A 21,362-nucleotide genomic window follows, 5' to 3' on the forward strand; every position below is an offset into this window, starting at 1 on the left:
TCTAATCAACAGTTTAAATACACACACACACACACACACACACACACACACACACACACACACACACACACCAGACGTCAGATAAAATAACACTTGGAGCACCAGACCCGCGCCTTTATCCAGAGTCTAAGGTGGGCTACGCCGGATGCTGAGCTTGTTTGCAGGTCTCGCTCCTATGGCAACCCCGTAGATCAGCATCATGAATATTCACCGGAGCGCCGATGCCGGATGCTGTGCGTTTCATTTCGTCTTGTGTTTTTGGGGGGGCGGGGGTGCGCACCTCGTTCACGCGTGACCTTCGCACTCTCCATCTCCAGCCCCCCCTCTCCGTGGCACGCCCCCCCCCCCCTCTCTCTCTCTCTCTCTCGCACGCATGTCGTGTTGATGAGGCTTCCAGCGCTTCCCGGCGACCGGAGCAGCGCAGTGCCTTGCAGCAGGAGTGTTATGGTGAAGCGGGGAGGAATATCCGAGCCGGCAGGTAATGTGCGAGATGATCTTCCTGCCCCCCCCCCCCCATGTCATGTGCGCCAGAGTAAGGCTGGGATGGCTTTAGATGAGCTCTAGACTCTGCGCTCTCAGTCACACACGAGGAGCGGGCGATTCGTGGCAATAATCCACAATAATCATCCAGTTTGGGGATATTTATACCTTTTTTTTTTAAATAGTCTTTTTTCCCCACCTGGTTGTTTCAATGTCATAATGGACAGGTTGCATTCGTCCATGCGTAAAAGGCTCTACAGTTTGCCACAGCACATTGGACAGAAAGCTTCCATCATGGGTGATGGGGAAGACGGCGACAAGGACACCCGGAGGAAGAGCATCAGGATGAAGCCCCTTCCCTCTCCCACCTCGGGTGGAAGCTGCCGAGGCGTCGGGGAAGCCCGGAGCGGAGACTCGGCGGTCGTGGAGACGGACGTCGGGAGACCCCTAAAGACCAGCTCCAACGGGGACTGCCGGAGGTTCAGGGGCAGCCTCTCCTCCATCACCAGCCGGCACGTCCACGACTCGGACTCGGCGGAGGAGAGGCGCCTCATCACCGAGGGAGACGTCACCCCCAGCGAGGACAGCCCCCCAGGAGCGGAGCACGCCGGAGCCCCCCAGCCCGCTTCCCCCGACCTCCAGTCGGCTTTCGTCAAGGTGGACGGCGCGGAGCAGATCTTACCGGACGACGAGAGGTACTACCAGGCGGGCTTCATGCACCGGCAGTTCGGGGCGATGCTGCAGCCCGGGGTCAACAAGTTCTCCCTGCGGATGTTCGGCAGCGAGAAGGCGGTGGAGCGGGAACAGGAGCGGGTTAAATCCGCCGGATTTTGGATAATTCACCCGTACAGCGACTTCAGGTGAGCGCTCATTCATGGCGCGGCGAGCCGCTGCGCGTAATGGAGAGGCGGCGCCGAAGTTAGCTGGATCAACACAGACCAGTGCTGATAATACCGGCAGGAATGTTAGGAGACAAACTGCACCAGCATCAATAATAAAATGTAACGGTATCCTTCAGAATATGAGGCGTAGCCTATAAATGAAAAGATAAAAGACAGACTTACTTTCCAAGACAGAACATGTTCTGTTGGATTAGAGCCAAATAAATAAATCAAATACTTATACACATTATAAGACTTAGTAACATAATTGCATAATAAAATTCGAATAATGTTATAGTTAATAAAATAAATACAGCAGAGATGTTTCCCACCCTAAAAAAGCTAATGTAGATCCACATAAAGAGGCAAAGGCAAAGAAAACTCAATTCATCCCCTTATTTGAAATTTACAAACCGAACATATGCACTTTATTATTTTGAACAATGTATTTGGAACCGTTTTGTAAAGTTGAGCACATTTTAGTTTTTAATTTTATTAAATTGTATAGCTAAAATGCATATTGTTCAAATATGTCATATGCAGACAAGCCCTGTCCTTGAGGATGACATTGGCTCCATATATGACTGTTGTGGACCGTCACATTGCGCAAGAGTTCATGACCATAAAGCAGAGTTCTACTGCGTGGTAGAGAAAAGTGGCTATTTAGTGTTTGACGAACCTCCTGGCAAAAAAAAATGCCCCTCTTACACACCAAATATGGTTTAATTGAAAAATCTACATCAGTCACATTAATATATGTCAGGTATGTAGTGTTTCAAATATAATATACTTGCGGTGTCTCATATCCTAGTGTGTGTGTGTGTATATATATATATATATATATATATATATATATATATTATCTACAGTGTGCTTTTTTCTTTTCCGCTCGGAATCACTACAGATACGCTGACCCAGTTAGTGTTCACCATAAAGTCAAGCAGAGATTCAACATCTGGAAGTGGAGAGAGGCTGAACTCAGCTGTCAATCATTTCAGCTGTGCCAGAGGACATCTCGGTTTGTGTAAGGTTGCAGCATGGGTTCAGGGACTCCGTTTGGATAAATGCCCCCCTTTTATGAAAGGAGAGTCGATCTATAGATGAGGTCCGGCGAACAGCTGAAACCATACTGAGTATCTTCAGACAGGAGACAGACGATAAGTGCCTGGCTCCCCTGTAGGGGTAGCCAGGCTCTACAAACCTGCAGATTTGTCCTATAGAGGAGACGAGCACAACAGAAGCAGCCCGAGCAGGGAACAGGCTGAATTATTTTATTTAATTTTATCATTATTGTGATTTTTTTTTTGCGTGGGTAGATATCAATCTGCGTCTGAGTGGAAACAAACAGTTCACTACTCGTGAATATCGGGGGACCTGAGAGGCGCATGCTTGGCTTCTTCTTGAAACAAAGCATGAGTGTATCCGTGAGGCATGACTCAATGATTTTTACTGCGTGTGCGAGCGAGGCGAGCATATGTGCGACACTGAGCGAGAATAATCTGCAGGCATAACCTCGGTGCACTGTGTCCTTATCAAATTTTAGGCCATCCTGACACTTGGGGATGGAAATTTCTTTTTTTTTTTTTTTTTTCTTCTTTCCCACAAATATTCAACTCAAAATACATTCATCTCAATGTTTTTTTTTTTTCATCCTAAAGGGATATTCTGGATATTTAATCATAATCTCTATCTCCTGTGTCTGTAGTACAAGATCAGTAAACACAGACAATAATTTCACTCAGTAAAGGGCTCTGACGGATACACGCAAAGTATAGGGCTTATATGTGCTTAAGCCTTTCAAATTCTCTGGTATCAAAAAAAAATTAGGCAGATTAGACAGGTGTCACAAAAATCGGGTAAATAAATCAATTATATATTACCCAGTTTGCTCACGGCTTTACGTTAAAACATAAAAAACAACATAAAAAACAGAGAAGTGATTAACCTTTATTATCTGGATATACTGTTAAAGGAATGAAACATAAAGAATATGATCAAATATGACTTTGACGTGAGGCCAAATTTTGATGGAAGACAACTGGGTTTGCAGGTTCCAAGTTGGAACAACTGATTAGAGTGTAATGGGTGCCCAATTCTCACTGATGGACATGGGTAGCAAAGGTAAAAGCCCATTTGGTCTGGTCCCTCGGAGGAGCCAGTGTAACCAGAACTGCTGCTTATCATAAAGAGACGTTGTGCGTATGTCATTCAACTGCAGAGGAGATGCCAGCGTGATGCTCTATAGGGAAGAATAAGGCAACAGAGGCAATGATCTGCTTGGAAAGTGACATGTGCCACCTATATAAAGTTGTTGATGGTAGCTGTTTTTACTGGGTGTTTGGTTCTAGTTTGGATCAGTGCTGCATTTTTTGTTTGGGTGTTTGGTTGCACGTCATATTTCTTTTAAATCCACCGTATGCACACATCTTCAACCTTCAATTTCAGCTTTTCACTGGCTACAGATCTGGTGGATTTGAAAAATGATACCTCATATTTTGATGAGACATAAAAAATGTGCTTCTAAGAAGGTCCATGCTGGTTACATGAATAAATTGTTTTCACTGGGACTAAGATCAGGGCCATTGTAGGACGTGTAGGACTGTATAAGACAGGACTCATCCAGTATAGGATGAATCTCATTGTTTTGACCTATTGTATGAGGTCAGAGTCCCATGGATCTCATTTCTGTCAAGATTATTGTTTTTTTTTGTCCACTGAACCTGGCTGTCCTGCAGCATTTAACAAAATGTCCATTTGACAAAATGACGGGGGGGGGGGAGAGAAACATCCCAGGAGAAAAATGGGGCCAACACGAAAGGATGAGTCATGAGCAGTTTTAAGCCACGGCATGATTTAAATCACTACTTCAGTGTGTGTAGACTCCTGAGATCCCCTGTTGGCTACGGCAGTAGGGAAGCACGTGGCTCAGTTCATCCTGATTCTATCAGCAGTGTGTGTTCATCTATCAGCCGTGTGTTCCACATCAGGCTGCATCTACATCTATGGCCTCTAATAGGTGTTTTGTTGAGAAATGAAAATCCCCACTTGACAACATGTAGTGGAATCATCTGTGTGTCCCTGTAATTTTGTCATTTAGACAATGGCGTTGCCCTTTGAGAGTGGCACCAGTAAAGCACAATGCCACCACGCTGAAGAGTCCCACGTTTTTACACGAACATTAGCACCGAACAGCGTGCAGCAGACAGTTTAATGAGTCTGATCGGGCCTGGCTTCAGTACCCTCACATTTGTTCATTAACTAGCTGTCAGCCCGGCGAAATCAAAGAAGAAAAATCAAAGAGGCTGCTGAATGCAGTGGGCTCATGTAAGCTAGCCCTGCAAATAAAGTTTGACAGATAAAAACAGATAAGCACAGCATGCAATAAAACCGGAGTAGCTGTATTTACTTTACTAGTTAAAAGGTTTATAATTATGATGAATAAGCTGGATAAAGTTTCCTTTGAGACTTGTAAAACAGAAGCGATGCTGAATAGGTTGTGCGATGTGGCTTAATGATCAGAGGCTGTGAGTGAGAGTCCCATGCCACCGAGCTAAACTGGTATTTAACGTCACCATTAAAAGCTCAAAAAGCTTTCTCTGGGCTTCATATGGCGGCAGTGACTACCGGAACTGAGCAATATTGTCTCATGTCAAGTACTGTATAATGATTTTAATAGAGGGGGGGAGGGGGGACATCTTCTGAGGGTGGGGGGGGGAGAGGGATTAAAATGGCATCATAATCCAATCCATAGGCTCATTTCCAGATCCAAAGCCGCCCCGTGTCTTTTCTGCTTATTTGTAAGCGCGCGTCTTCCAGCCGGACGGCTCTGAGCTTGCGGGACGGAGGGTGAGGGTGATTGATGGGTGATTCGTGTAGATTGAGGGCCGCAGAGAGCTGGGCGAATAGGTTAATGATGGGTTATGCGGCACGGCAGCGCAGGCTGCGGTTCTCACATCTTTAAGTGCCTTTTAATTATCTCGAGCCGGGAACGTGCCAGGACCATTTCAGCGGAATGCTTTATTTGATTTAGCTGCATCCCCACAGAGGAGTAAAAAGGAATAAAGAGCCTTTAACATTAAAGCTTTGCAGTAAGGGCTCCATTAGACCCACTTTTTTTTTTTTTCTCCGGGACTCAGCACAGTCCAATCACGGGGAGTAAATGTAGCCCACAGAGCCTGTCAATCACCTCAATCCTTCTGCTTCCCGTCCTTCAATGCTGCAAGTTTTTACTGGCCGTCTACTCCGCCTGCACAACCAGCACATCTGCCCGAAGACACTTATCTCTGCAGTAAAGAGAATAAGGTCCCGTCCACATGAGAAAGTTTTTCTTTAAAAAGGGTTTTCCCAGATGGGAGAGTATTTTGAAATGTTTTGGACTTCCAATGGAAAATGTTACAACAAAGTGGAGCATTCCAAACTAGAATGCACATCAAGATTTTAAATTTTCTCATTATTCAGAATGTTAAATATATTTACTATGCCACTATAGTTATATTCAGTGTATGATGAATATAGATATTTCTGAAACAAATAATACAGACAGGTGACATCACAGCTTTTCATGTTGTCTGCACAGATTTACCAGTTAAATACTGAATGTCAGAAGGCATAGACAAGCGTAGCGAGATCATGTTTACCTGAATATCATCAAAATGACGCAGGAGCTTCAAGACAGAGAAGAATGACAAGGTGGTAACCTGGATGGAAACGATAAAATCATGAAATCACTACGGCATAGATATTGTAATATTTTTACTTTAGTATTTGGTGTCATTGTATGTTAACCCATTTAAAAATAAATATGAGTAGCTACAAAAGAGGCAGAGTCTCTTAGAAGTAACGATTGGCAGAGGGGCTACAATTTGTGAAAGAGTGCATACAAACATTTAATACTTTAAAAACAACATCACATTGCAAAAGCTTTGCAAATGTCATCATCTACAGTGCATAACATCATCAAAAGGTTCAGAGACAATGGAGATATCTATCTCTGTGTGAGGGACAAGGCTGAATTTATTGGATGCCCGTGGTCTTCAGGGCCTCATATGACACTGCATCACTGGTCGGCATGATTGTGACAACGACATTGCTAAATGAGCCGAGGAATGCAAGAATGGAACCAAATTCCAACACCAAGACTCCAGAAACTCAGACCTTAATGACCAGACATCTTCAAAGAAGGGGAGATGCTACACCATGGTGAACATGCCTCTGTCCTAAATATTTTGAGACCTGCATCAAATTTGAAATTGCAAAAATTCTCAGTTTATGAAACATTTATGTTATCTGTGTTCTGTGAATGTGAGAGTCTTTTAGTTTTCATTTGAATGAAATTTAAAGAATGGCCCAACTTTTCTGGAATTTGGGTTGTACTTATTATAGAGTGGCACCAACCGCCATCCTGACAATGGAGACACAGAGGCATGGCACAGAAAAATTGATGTTACGGTAAATTGTTTCTTTCATAACGTAGATGGCTCATCCAAAATGTTTGAAAGAGACCAATCACATTATCCCAGAACAGAAGCCCTGACCTCATGCCATCTGACGATGCTTGTGATTTGAGAGAATGAGGCCGCAGTTCAGGGACTGGATGGTGACCCTCATTTGCCATGTGGTCAAGTCACGGAGCGGGACGTCTCCAAGTCCCCTCAGGACCCTGGTGCCACCAGAAGGCAGTGTCTGTGCCAGACATGTAAAAGCGGCAGTATGTGTGTTGCTGTCAGCAGCCTGCACTTTCATCTCTGTAGAGTGTTGTACCGCCCACAGCAGCCATGCCGTGTGGCCATCAGAAAAAAACTTGAGTTCCCACTGAGGGAGACATTACTGGGAGCGGAACCATGCTGCTGTCGCCGCATATACAGGGTCCGATTCCCATACAAACGCGTGCTCAATTGCATCCACTATGCCTCCGATAAGTGGCGGATCGGGTGACAGTGTTTGATACCTTCACCCGGCTTGATTACAGATGATTAGAGAGTACTTTTTATCGATCTGTATGGGGGCTGTGGACCGGCGAGCTTGTCACTCGGGCGAGGCATCGGAAATTAGATGAGGGAGGATTGTACGGCGTGGCAGGCCGCACCCCCCCTCACGGCCACGCTTGTCTCTCGGCTCCTAGCGGCTCAGGTCACCGGTTGTCACCTGGACTCGCCTCGTCATTTGTTTATGCAAACTAAGTGAAAATGTGCCCCGGACTCCAGCCTGAAGACGCCCCAGCTGTGATAGGCCATCTGCTAAATCCTTCATAAGCGGCACCTCGGGCCTTGCCGGGTCACCTCTCGCGTCTGACCCGCCACCCCACATCGCCGCTGGCGTGTGCTTTCCCCTCTGCAGCGAGGAAACGAATGTTCCTTTTTTCTGTTTTTCTTTTTTTTTTTTAATTTAGAGAAGGTAACGCGGAGGATTACCGAGTGCTCTGGATGGGCCTGAAAGTGGGGTAATCAAAAAAGGCTGTCGTGCCTATCCACCAATATTAGGAGCACACATCAGAGGAGATTATTACAACACAATTTATTTAATGGAGGAGGGATAGGGAAGCTGCAGGCTGCTGGCGGGGGTGGCGGGGTCCGTCAGCGCACCAGCGTGATTGAAATATAACGTGTGACCTTAAGCACACTTATGTGGGAGCGAGAAATCCTGGACATGCAAATGGCTTTGGGAATCAGCCTTTTGTGTGTCACTGTGCTTTTTCCCGGCTGTTCCATTACGCCTTTTTTCGGGATTTTTTTTTTGTCTGTTTGGTTTGTTTTTTTTGTGTCACGAAAATGAAAACGCATCAGCCTCTGTTAAGATGCTGCAGTGTAGCGACAGCAATCTGTTGGTGAGATTATTCTGATTTATGCGCCTTTTACATTCGCAAAATAGGTCAGTAAGTCAATTACAAATTGAACCTGTCTGGTGGCAAAATTCCATCTTCAAATGCACGATTCCGTTACCGACCCCATGCTGAACTACGGGGCCTTCTCTGTCATATTCTTCCTGTCTCTCCATTCTCTCTCCGACATCAATTTCTAATCTCTCCAGGAGGACACACGTCTTCAGATGTATCTATTCTCAACATCTTTTTTTCTTCTTCTTCGTTTTACACTTTGCAATATTGCCTGTTTTCGTGCTGCCAGACGTTTCTGATTGCTGTCCTGCGGACCAATGGTAAATATGTCAGCTTCGCTTATCTCAGAAATTCGGGAAGATCATTTTTTCTTTTTTTTAAAGAAAAGAAAAAGGACTGGTGCGTGAGCGAGAGGGAGTTGTTTTCCTCCCCTCTTCAAACCCTGCAGTAATATGCAGCCCGTGTGACATTTCACTGACCCAGGCCGCTGTGGGTGCTATGGTGATGGGAAGAGAACATCTTGCCTCGGGTGATTTGCATGGGAAAGCTGTGGAAGGTGAATATGACATGACTCTGCATTCCCTCATGCTCCCCGTGTATAAACACAGTGAAATGGAGACAGAAATCCTCTGTGTCTGTTTATTAATGAGATTTCATTCCTTTTTATTTGCGGCGAATCACGTGGCGTAGACAAGTAGGTCAATTTCTGTGTTCCTGATAAAGATGGAATAATCTTTGAGCAAATTATGCACTAGGCAAGCCAGAACATTTACTAACATTCAAAAAGTGGACATCATGGCATTCACTGAGCAGTCATAACATTATGATCACCCACCTAACATTAAGCAGGTCCCTATTTTGCCACCAAAACAGTCCTGACATGTAGAGACAGGGACTCCACTCGACCTCTGAAATGCTGTGGTATCTCCCACCAAGCTGTCAGCAGGGGACCCTTTAAATTTCTGAGGTTATTTTACATTATTAATACGAGTTCCCCGAGCCTGTCTATAGTCCTGTAATGGCTAGAAATGGCGATCAGTGTAAAGAGAGTTTGTTCATTCTGCTTTGCCGTTCCGAGAACGGCAGCTTAGATAGTTGGATCTGGAATGTCTCCCCTTATGTTTTCCTAAGGGGAAAGGTTACCTCCCCTTTCTTATGCTTTGTCTGTCCAGATAATTTCCCACCCCTCTCCTGAAAAAGGAACTCCAACGACTGTCATGGCTTGAAAACGTGTGAGGTATTGCAGTTGCTCAATGATTGGATGCAAAAATGAGCACAAATGTCCTGTCTTTTTTTAGTGAACAATCAGTGGGTTAATTTTTTTCTGGAAAAACAGTAACTTAATGTCATTTTCACAAATGCCCTCTCACTTCTATAGGCCGCTCTCCTCCTCATCCCGCCTCTCTCCTCCTCATTAGCATTTAAAGCTACAGACACCGAAATAGCGCGTCCTGTGGAAATCTCATTGTGTGACCGGCTGAAAGTGGCTGTAATTCTGCACCAAGGCTGAATTTTGGAAAGAGACTTCAGATACAATATTAGGGGACCAATAAGACCGATATAAAAGCAAAATGAAATCCATAATAGGGGACCTTTAAGTCGTGTAAGGTTCACTGTGGTCCCTCCATGAAACAGACTTGTTTTTCCAGCACATCCCATAGACGCTCGATTGGATTGATATCTTGGGAGCTTTGCAGCCACGTTAACACTTTGTTATCGCTGCTCTGTTATTTAAACCACCATATCCTGGTCTTTCCCAGGTAAGAAACCAAGGAGCAGGCATGACAGGCCCATGACAGAAAAGAAGTGACAATGCACAGTGACAAAAAGGGCAAAAAGACTATGGGGCAGGAATTGGAAGCAGAGAGCGAGGCTGAAAAGGAACAAGAAGGACAGAACGGGGTGCAGGGACATGAAGAACAGACTGTGGCACGGCACCACTGGATCACGAGCCACAGGAATCCTTCTGTGTCAGAAGAAAGGAGCCTGGCACTGGCCGGGCTGTAGGGGGGACGGAGTTTTCAGGTGTGTCGGGGCTTGTCCCCACCTCTTCTGCCCTCTCTTTTTACAATGCTGGCCTGCCAGCAATGACAGCGATGTTGTGTCCCAGCAAAGCCTGAGGTGGACAGCCCACCATGGCAACCAAACACTGTGTACAATCACACGACAGACAAATCTATGGGTATCACAGACAGGTGAAAATGCGCTGGACAGTTGGTGAAATATGAGAGAGGAGGAGCTAAAACTGACCCAGCTACAATTCGGCAGTGCCGAATGATGGCGAGGGCACAGAGGAAGTGCTTCCCCAGATCAATGTGTTTGGCCTCCTCCCGCCTCGTGCGGGGTGTCTGGGAGACTCAGACAAATGGCTGGATTAAGACGCATATGTTGGCTGGAGACAGATCGTTTCCCCCCCCCCCTCCTCCCTCGCCCGGGACCCCCCATTTTTCTTTGTCGTCTCCACAGACACAAAAAGGACGTCTGTCTCCAACCTGTTTCCTCAGGTGAATCCTGATGTGCGCTAATTTTTCTTCTCTTTCTTTCTACATTTACATTTTTTCCTCTTTATTTGCAATCTATTATTAGCACTAAACCTGTCACGGAATGAATGGCTGTGCATCACCGACTGACAGGCCAGCGGGAGAGAAATTCATTAACCGTCCGCAAGCGTGATGCGCCACATGGCACATACGTTGTAGAAATGATTGAAATAAATAAAAAATAGCCCCGTTAAATCCTGCCCTATTTGGTTTAGCGCTCATTTAAGCCTCTGCTTTTGCTTTCTCACGCGGCCCAGTAAAAACCAGATAAACGCAACACAGCGCCCTACATTTCTATTTCGTTTTATGCCTAAAATGACTTCTTAGTAAGGGTTTTCCATAAACTGCTTGCTTTTAAGCAGCATTAATTTTGGCTGAATTTGCCTCTCTTGCCGTCGTCTTTTTTGGAAAGGGGAAGCTGATGTGCCCGCGGTGCGCAGTGTGCGTTTGGAGCACGGGGCCACAGCGCTGGAGGCTGCGGAGATTAACTGCGATTTCATCCACTAGTTGGAGTGTAAAGGGGAGGATTTTCCCCTTTTTTCCCTTATTTTATTTCCCCTCCGCCTGTTCTTCTCCGCTTTCTCGTCCCCTCCCGTCTTTTTTTTTCCTCTTTCCACAGTCTGTCAAAGCTCACTCACACACTGACATATGCACACATGGAAATGTGCACACACACACATACACACACACACACACACACACACACACACAGAGTCGCTGTGACCCTGTGCAGATCAGAATCTCTCAGAAGGATAGACAGGCTTTCATGCCGGCCACTCCATTTGCTGATTACATCACCTGTTTGGGGAAGATAATGGCGGGCGGGCGGGCGGGCGGGCGGTGGCCGAGGTGAGAGAGAGCGCAGCGAGTGACCCAGTGTCTCTGCTAATGCCACCAGTGCATTAGGTTAGCGGCGCATCTGGATTGGGGGACAGCTGTTTGTCCCTACCCCCACCCCGCATTCCCGCTTTTTCTTTCCGTCCCTCCTCTCGCACTCATTGGGCCGAGCTGATGCCGAGAGGCTTCGAAATCAGACGGAGGTCAGATAACGAGGGTTCGCGTTATTTTTTTTGGTATCTTTTTGAATAGAGATAAAGTGCAAGGACACGCTGGGCTGCTGACAGCACAGTATCCTTCCTGTCTACTATTCCCACACAGAGAGCTAATAGACCGTGTGCTCCATGGGGCTGTGAAGGTCTCTGCGCACTGTGGGGACAAGAACACCTCTGGGAGCGCAACAGACACCTTAAAAGAATTTAAGGAGGCAAACAAAAAAAGACACGTTGGAGTAGATGTTCAGGACATTCTGGACACGGCGCAGGAGGTTTTCTTCTCCTTGAACAAATCTATCCATAATTGTTGTCAGTGGAGTTTTTATATCTGCAGTTTCTTGACATGATTAATCTTTATGTGGAGCTCAGGGGATGGAGGCGCTTTGAGAAATGTCCTATAAAGGAAATGATAAAGTACATTTTTACAATTGAAATACATGATCATTACACAGGTGATTTGAAAAAAAAAAAATTGGATGGTTTGGTTCTGAAAGAGTCAATGAAGATAAAAAAAAAATTATGAAACATGTCTATCTTAATGGGAGTGTCAAGGCAAGTTTTTAAAATGTAAAAAAATTATATAGCACATTTCATAGGGACAGTGCAAAGTGTAAAAATACAGGAGGAAAATCTTCTAAATCAAATATACAAATATGAACTGTTAAAGGAAATTATGATTGCATGAAGTAAAAAAAAGTGATTAGTACAAGAGTTACAAGTGCTCTAGTGAAACCTGTTAAAATTCTGTAGTAAAACTTCTCTAAAAACATAAGAGAGAAATAATGCTTTTGAATCTGGATTTAAAATGTCAATGTGTTTGGCCTCCTCCCGCCTCGTGCGGGGTGTCTGGGAGACTCAGAAAAATGGCTGGGATCAGGATTGTTCTCTGCAATAAGTGCTCCACCCTCATGTTTAATTCTATTTTTGGAACATATGAATCACATACAACAACTACACAGCTATTACAAATGAGAGAATATATTTTGTAAGAATGTTGTCCAATTAAGTAATCATGATTGGACACACTTTATGCTTTATTCCATCTTTCGTCACCCACCCCTGAATAATGTAAATTCTAAATTTCTTTTGTCATTTTAAAATGTATTTTTTATTTTTGTTTAATTTTTTTGATTTTGATGATATGAATGGACACAGTCATGACAACAGTATTTTACTTTATTTATGTATTTATTTTCCTGCTCTTGGGGTTTGGCATCATCAGAAACTGAAAGAAACAGGTTTGTGTTCCTGTGGCTGTGGTGCTCTGTGTGAGTTACGGTAAGGCAGCCTCTAATCATCGGCGTCTGAGTGTGGGAAGGTTAATGGCCCCTTCAATCATCGGATACTCTGATATAAAAAAAGGCTTTCCCTGGCTCACCAAAAGCCTCAACAGGGCCTTGCGTCTCAAGAAAGCGCATCAGCAACCAGTCAGCTGCTTTACAACAGAATCAGTTCATGATGCCTTCAAATGAACATTTTTTCTTTCCTCCTGAGGCTTTTCCCATCCCACCTCAGTCACATTCTTCCACTTTTCCTGTGCATAAGATGGTTAATGAATCCGTCTCGTCCCCTTCAGATTTAGGCATCCTTGACATTTTGCCCCCAGTGTACCTGACTACTGCAGTTAGTCAAGCAAACACAAATATGTATTTATTTACTACTAATAACATGCTAAATAATCCCAATAGAAAAAAATACACACACACACACACACATATATATATATATCCAGTCGAAAGAGCCAAAGGGCTCGAAAACACACACACACACACACACAGATCCAAGCCAACTGTTTACTGTCCCCTGCAGTAGAGAAGTGACACCCACTAAGATGAGTGTAGCGGGCAGCCTGGGCCGCTTGTGTCTGATGTGACATGCACCGCGTCCTCGGGGCAGATGGGGAATCAGCGATTCCGAAGAGGATTCTTCGCTCCTCCCACAGTCACGAGAAAAGAAGCCGTCTCAACAACAGAAGCTGCAGCAGCACAACAGAGGAGGAAATGAATTATTCACCGGGTTGAATAGCTTTCTGTATTCATAAATAAATACACTTCAATCATTCAATCAGTCACTTTTTTAAACACACAAGATCCTCTCAGATAAGCAAGCAGCCAAAAAGGAAAAACACACACGTGCACTGACACACACACACACACACACAGGTGTGCTGTCCTCATTCAATCAGCACGGTGCAGAATAAAGGGAAGTGGCTTCTGTTACTAAATGACAGACGACCTTCCTACCTGCTACACGGCGCACACACAGCATTCAGCGATGCGTCTCTGAGGGGCGTTGCCCAGTCGCTGGATGGCATGCAAGTGGGAGGGGCCAGTCAGGGCATTTTTTTTATGTACGGTTCTTCGCCCTGTAATAAGGTTTGTGGTGGTTTATAAGACTAGCATATGAAGATCGTTGGTTCGGACCCGAGTTTCGCGTTTGTACTTTATAAGTACGCTTCCTGATTGCGCTCCATGTAATAAATCCCCTGTCTTGTGATGTTGTGCATATGCGTCCTCCTTCCTCGCCATGTCCAGCCACCGTGACAATCATATATGGACTACAGTTCACTGCTGTGCGGCGGTCTGGACCAGACCGAGATGTCAGGGCCGTCCCTCAGGTGTGTCCCTCTCAGCCTGGGTCACCTGTCCTTGCTGTTCCTTCATGGCCCTTCTCGCCCATTCCTCTTCTTCTTCTTATTTTTTTCATCTTTTGTCTTTGGACAGCTCCTCTCCCTCCTTATCTCTGTTTCCACATCTCAGTCGGTCTCTCTCCTTCACGCTCACAATGTTTATTTTACACTCACTCCATTTTTTTCCCTCTGTCTTCCGTCCTCTCCGTATCTCGTTCCTGCAGGGATGTACCTGCGAGGAAGTATCACCTCAGAGGACTCAGCCTTTTGTTTCAGTTTGGGGGGAAAAGAAGGGGGGAGAAAAAAGACCATGTTCCATGGGGAGGGGAGGTGTGGCCCTGCGGCTCAGTCATCCAGGCGGATGGGAGTGATGTGCCTTTGCGCTCTCCCTCACGACCTCTCTCCTCTGCTGCCGTATTTATAGAACGCTCTTCCTCTATGTCAGGGTTGCAATGCATAATAAAGTGCAATAAATGGATCCCTGCTATGTTTAGGTGGGCTGAATAGGGACGGTGAAAAGGCAGTGGTGAACGCTTGAAATGCGAGAGCTCAGACTAACGCACACACAAACACACACACAACGACCTCATAAGAAACAAGAAAGAAGCCCACAGTTCAAACGTGACGTTCAGAATGTCTGGATGCTGTGGTTCTTTCTTCATTTCCCCCACCTACCTCCCTATGTGACAGGTGGAGCTCACACAGGTACGCAGGCCCTCCCCCTCAACTCTCTTTAGGAACCATTTCTGCCGATTTCCACACAGAAGGAGCACTTCTATACGCTGAAAAAATGTCCACACCAATCATTTTCAGCTCTCTCATGGTTCATTTAGATCATCTTCTGTATTCTAGGTCATTTACAGTGTCTGATGTCAATGACATTGGTCACAGGGAATAAAGGGGAACAGGGCGCTGTCGGAGCTCTCGATTCGGATTGAAGGTAGGCGTGAATCGAGATCCAGCGGCTTTCGTGCGACTCATTGTGCAGCCTGGGAGGTGTCTTTCTCGCACCTCAGCACTTTCTCTCTCTTTGAGAACCACTTCTCGGCTCTCGGTAAGGTGTCAGCTGTATCTTGGTGTTATGGCCAGTTACAGTAAGGCACCAAGCATAGGCTTCAGATTCTGGGCCCATTCTGGGCTTCTTCCCTGTGCATAATTCCATTTATTTATTTTTTTACCTGGGAATTGTGACATTTCCAAGAACAAATGTCATTAGTGGTGAACATGCTATTTCCTTTGAAGTTTTTCTGGTCCTCCTGGGCTTTAAGTCTTAACAAGAGCAAACACAGTGGCACCAGCGTCTCACTAAATATAACTCTGCTTGACAGGAATCTGAAAGACTGGATACCCTTGTTGCTTTGAAGAATTCCAATTACTGTCACTGTTTTTGAATGTGTGTGTGTGTGTGTGTGTGTGTTTGTCCATGTGGGTTTTGCATGTGTAATCCATCAGCAATGGTGCTCAGCTCCCTCAAACAGCTGCGTGAGTAATTAGTGTTTATTCGAGGTAACGCCACGTATCCGCAGATAGGCAAGTGTTCTCGCCCAGGGTTTTTAATTTCGCCGCGAATTAAAAAAAAGTAAGGGCTCCTACCCATCAGCACGGCCAACAGCATCGCTTTCATTTATTTTCGGCCCCCAGCTGTAAATTGGCTTTGCTCAGGGATGGATTTTCATTGGATGGCCATGCCCAAGTGTTTAAATCATCTGGCTCACCAGACCAGTTCACAATGCTGACCTTCTTTCTCGACACGATCTATAGAGGACAGAGGATAGATCACACTTTAACACAACAGAGCCAATCTAAATTCAATTACGGAGACGGTAGAAGGGGGCAATTTATAACCAAACGCATGGGTGCCGCAGGATGGACGAGGTTGTGCCACTTGGTAATCAGCGGTTAACCCTTATTGACTCTGTAAATACTCGACACGGGACCACGGCGATGGAGAATTTACTGTGGGCCACTTTTAGAATTTGACGGACAGCAGGCTGGTAGCAATTCATTTCCCGCCAGCCCTCACTGTAACCCTGTAATCCCTCCAGAAAATACTGATATAGACCAAACTGTGTGAGAAAATTACATTGCTAATTAAACAAATGATGCCAAGTTCTTTTTCAAAGGCACGTAAGCTCGGAATGAATATGCTGTTATGGTGCTATACTACAAGCAGACTTTTTGCTAAAAGGATACAGGAAATTAAGTATTTTGCCAAAAAATGTTCTAGGAGCAACATAATACAGTCAGAAACTTTTATTATCTGCTGGAAAACACTTTTGACCTTAAATTATTATTCTTAGGAAGGCACATAAATTAATTTTGTTCTTGGAATGAAATTGTCCTTCTGTTCCCATCTGTCCCTGCTCTCTATCTACCCCCTTCTTGCCCCCTTCCTGCTACCACTGATGCACATCTCTGCACCCATTTGCGGGCAGGTTCTACTGGGACCTGACCATGCTCCTACTGATGGTGGGCAACCTGATCATCATCCCGGTGGGCATCACATTCTTCAAGGATGAGCACACGCCTCCCTGGATAGTTTTCAACGTTGTGTCAGACACATTCTTCCTCATGGACCTGGTGCTCAACTTCCGCACTGGCATCGTCAAGGAGGACAACACGGAGATCATCTTGGACCCGCAGCAGATCAAGATTAAGTATCTGCGCAGCTGGTTTGTGGTGGACTTCATCTCATCCATCCCTGTGGACTACATCTTCCTCATTGTCGAGACACGCATCGATTCGGACTTCTACAAGACTGCCCGGGCCCTGAGGATTGTGCGCTTCACCAAGATCCTCAGCCTGCTGAGGCTTCTGCGCCTGTCCCGTCTGATACGCTACATCCACCAGTGGGAAGAGGTAGGTCCAGCGAAGCCTCTTCACTTACACGTAAAACAATTCAATTAAGGTGATCAAAATAAGAGAGTTATTGCACAGGAACAGACTTTTTTATCCCAGCTGGTTCACCTGGGTTCCACTCAGCAAATTTAAAACATCTTGTGCTGAGATTGTATATTTTGTGCTTTCAGCAATAGAGAGATAGCAAAAAGTTATTTTTATCATTTCCACCTGAGCTGATTCAGATGATGCACCTAAAAACACCGTCAACCACGTAACGTGGTACTGCGTAGGTTCAAATATTTTCATCTGGTCACGACCGAAAAAAGACGCAGCAGGCGCATCACGGAAACTCCGCATTGCCTCACATGTTTGAGCGCCTCATCGATCCATTTAAAAAGAATATACATTTGCTAAGAACGATTTGTCATCCGAATCGGCCCTAAAAGTCCTTCACTGTCCATCTCTATCTTTATGTAGCGATTGTCTCTGTGTAGTACAACAATAAACACTATAAATATAAGAGTATAAATATAAATGTGTACAGGAGGCAGCATTTCTGACGGTTCACGGAGTCTTGCTTCTGCACCAATCAAAATTCAGTCAGGTCAAGTCTGATTTCAGCACTTCTGTCACTGCACGTCCCTCACATGACCTGTTGTTCCTGCATTCTAGAATGTTCAGTGTTCCCTAACCTTTGTCTCATTCACTCCAAACATACATGTTACGAGACCTGTCCATAGTGTGTTCAAAGCAAGCGAGTCTGGATTCTTCCTTTCGGAAGCGAAAATGATGACGACTTACAGGATGAGCCCGGGGCAAAAAAACATTGGCAATTCTGACATTTCATACATTAAATTGGGCCTTATTTCTATGTATAGTTCCTCCATGAAACCAATCTATGTCATCTGCCAAACTATGCTGAGTAACGAGGCTATGAAACCATCGAAATTACGCCCGCATTTGGAAAGAAAAACATCCACATCTAAAAGATAAATCAGCAAGATAAATCAGCAAGATAAATCGTGATGAATTGACCACCAGAGCCAAAGTGCAGAAATGTAATATACCAGACAATGAAAAACTTACAAAGACGGCATACATTCTGTCCCATAACAAAGTTTGGTTGGGGACAGTCGTATATGCTGAGTCCTGAAGCCCCAACGCCTGACATGACTGGTGCCCAGGACAACCGAGTTTGAGAAATGCGCCGTTGGTGCACTTTACTGCAATGTGAAGTCGAAATAGATTTAAAGTCTGCGGCAGGTGGTATGTTTTATCTGTAATCTCACTCAGCGTTTTAGGACATGCTGACCCAATATTAGAAACTTCAGCTTGTTCAGATCCACTTCAGCATCACACTATAAACCCCAAAAGACTTATATCTGCTTATGTACAAATTCTGAATTTCACTCTGTTGAATTTCATCGCATAACAATAATGTGCACATGTTAATGATGAATAATGAAGTTATTTATTTATTCATCCAGCCCTACAGCACACTGTGAGTGAAAGTAAAGCTGTGTTCTTGTGTAATTATTTAACAAGAGGACACAGGGGACCTCAACTTTTCCCTCATCTTCTGTCATTCGCAGGTGAAACGTCTGTTGTTTGTCACACAGCACATCAACACCCTTACAAAAAAAAAAAATGTAGGCATGTAGGCATGATTATAATTGTGGTAATAATTAGAAAGGTTCCAGGGACTCCCTATGTGAATTGCAGCACAGAGTCCCTGTGGTAAAAAGTGCAAAGAGAAGTTTATCCAGGAGCCTTGTTGTCCTGTGCCAACATGGCCCACCCTCCCTGAAGCACCAGGTGGGTTCCCATTCCTTCCTGCCGTACCAGCATACCGTGAGCAGATTGGCACAGATGTGATTATGCTGTGGAAAAAAAAATCCCCCTGCAGACTGTTCACATTCATGCTGAGGAGTCGCATCTTTTTCTCTTTACAACCTATTAAAACCTTTCACGATCATTAAGCATGTTGGTTTCTGGTGCACAGAAACTGGAACTAATGTATTTTTTTTTTGGATTCTATGTTCTATGGTAGACTACTTTATCCACCAATGAGGACAATAGACAAGTTCCCCCATACAATATGATGTTTCCAGTAAAACATTCTGTTTTCTACCAATTCTGTCATTCTGACTTGTGTCTTCTGCACAGATGGCTATCAGTTCCTCTTCAGGATTTGCTTTTTGTCTTCATTCAGCCATGACTCCATGTTATTAAATTAGCATCCTTTGAGATTGTTTTTTTTTTTTTTATGCCGACGTCTTTGTTTTGAGTATTATACTGCTCTGATGCAATATGCATCCCAAGCAGCACTTTCTAGACACTCTCATAGGATATTGTTCATACAAAGCAATAGCTGGTGTCTCTGCTTCTGGAAAAAGCACCATAGTGGCCCTCATGATGTTAAGTAGGCCTAAGGGCCCCTACTACACCCACTTGAGCAGCTACTTGTTTGGTCGAGCCACCTTACGATGCAGGTGCTTCCAGCCAAAGCTGTCAATCACTTCACTCCTGAGAGAAATCATGTCATTTTATAGAAGAATAGCACTTAAAAATGCATTTATGATACACACAGAAACTTTGGAAGTGACAATGGCATGTTACATATATATATTGTGCACTATACTGCATAGTGGGCGAGTAGGTCTGTGTTTTTCTCAGGCTTGAGAACGTTTGAACGTTCATAAAACAAGCTGCGAATTTAGGATCAATCATAGGAATGGGTAGAGCTGTCATATTGGGATTCATTTTTTGAGTAATCTTTCGTTTTAAAATGTACCAGTGGAGAAAATACCTCACCCTGACAACATAATGCTGTTTTTTCCTGCCTCCTCGTGTTCTTGTGGCTTTTGATGTGTCTTGACAGGTGGAGTTTAGCCAGCCACACAGGCCTCCCCAAATCTGCATGTGTCTGTTTGGTTGCCATTGCCCAAGTGGGTGGAGCAAAAGGCCATTTTCTCCCATCTGTATGGTGAGACGGGAGAGGTCAGCTCACAGAAGTGCCATCTGTCACCTCAGGGGAAAGTGACACATAGATTGGGCCTCAGAAAATAAAATCCTTTAATTTAATTGAACCACAGTCACATTATGAGTTTAACAATCAGATAAGAGAACTATAATAAAGCAATGTAGGCCTGGGCAGTACTGAACAAGTAACATATATTATCATCTTTATAATATGAATATACATAACATATACATAACATGCGTTATTGACTTGTTTTTGCATTAGACATTGATTGAACATTACAAAAACATTCAGTAACAACATGTTCTGTCTTCGTTTATTGCATTATCGCTCTCACATTTAATAGATATTGATCAGTCTACAAGATCTAAATATCTTCATAATGCTGCATACTTAAGTTATGTTTGTAATGATTTCCTGGAGTTCACGCTGCTGATTTTTAGCTGTCATTTTATTGTAATAATTAGCTTTTTAAACAATTAATTCATTGGTAATATGAATAGGAAATAGCTATGGTTTTGTAATAATTTGTGTGTGTGTGTATGTACTGTCATTTGAGTGTGTGCTTTACGAACAGTGCCTCAATGCCGTATATGTCTTTGCGAAAGTGTCTGCTGAAGTGCTGCAAGAAGTGTCACTCCCTACAGAAGTACATTTCCAAGACACTGGCTCCTGGGTTATCTGCACACGTGACCCCCTCTGCAACCCACCGTTGATGGGTACAGCACTTCACAGCTCACCAGGCGTCTCACTCTTTTCCTAGCCGGTGACGTCACCCCCCCCGCGTCCAACATTCTGACCTCTGGAGAGAGAGAGCACGTCTGCCATTCAGAAAAGACACAGTTTGTCTAAAATAACACTGGTGATAAACAGTAAATGTGGAGGTGGCGGTGACTGCGATGGGGTGGGTGTGACAGCGATAACACAGTCAGAGATAATGGCATTCTAAGTGGCGCCCTGATATCCATCACGCCGATGAGACACCATCGCAGCGTCTGCCCCTCGTCCTTGCGCTGACAGCTGGGCAGCTCCCATTGTCATATTTCACCACAGTTAAAAAAATTTCAAAATTCTGCCCGGATATCCTTCCCATTCGTAGACAAAGGCAGTGGCTTGAATTAAAT

General features: G+C 44.6%; 1 protein-coding gene across 2 annotated transcripts in view; it reads left to right on the plus strand.

The window, feature by feature from the left end:
- The first annotated feature begins 374 nt into the window (after nucleotides 1-374).
- The window catches only part of hcn4 (hyperpolarization activated cyclic nucleotide-gated potassium channel 4), a 65,833-nt gene continuing 44,845 nt past the window's right edge, over nucleotides 375-21,362 (plus strand). The window contains exons 1-3 of one of the 2 annotated variants that reach the window (XM_028957179.1): nucleotides 375-478; nucleotides 708-1,340; nucleotides 16,850-17,273. In XM_028957179.1, the coding sequence (XP_028813012.1) occupies nucleotides 721-1,340; nucleotides 16,850-17,273 (1,044 nt within the window). In that variant the 5' untranslated portion in view covers nucleotides 375-478; nucleotides 708-720. Of the gene's footprint in view, nucleotides 479-591; nucleotides 1,341-16,849; nucleotides 17,274-21,362 lie in introns of those variants that run through there. The other variant, XM_028957178.1, reaches the window with a different exon arrangement.

Source organism: Denticeps clupeoides, chromosome 16 (genome assembly GCF_900700375.1).
Source record: "Denticeps clupeoides chromosome 16, fDenClu1.1, whole genome shotgun sequence".
NCBI lineage: Eukaryota > Metazoa > Chordata > Actinopteri > Clupeiformes > Denticipitidae > Denticeps > Denticeps clupeoides.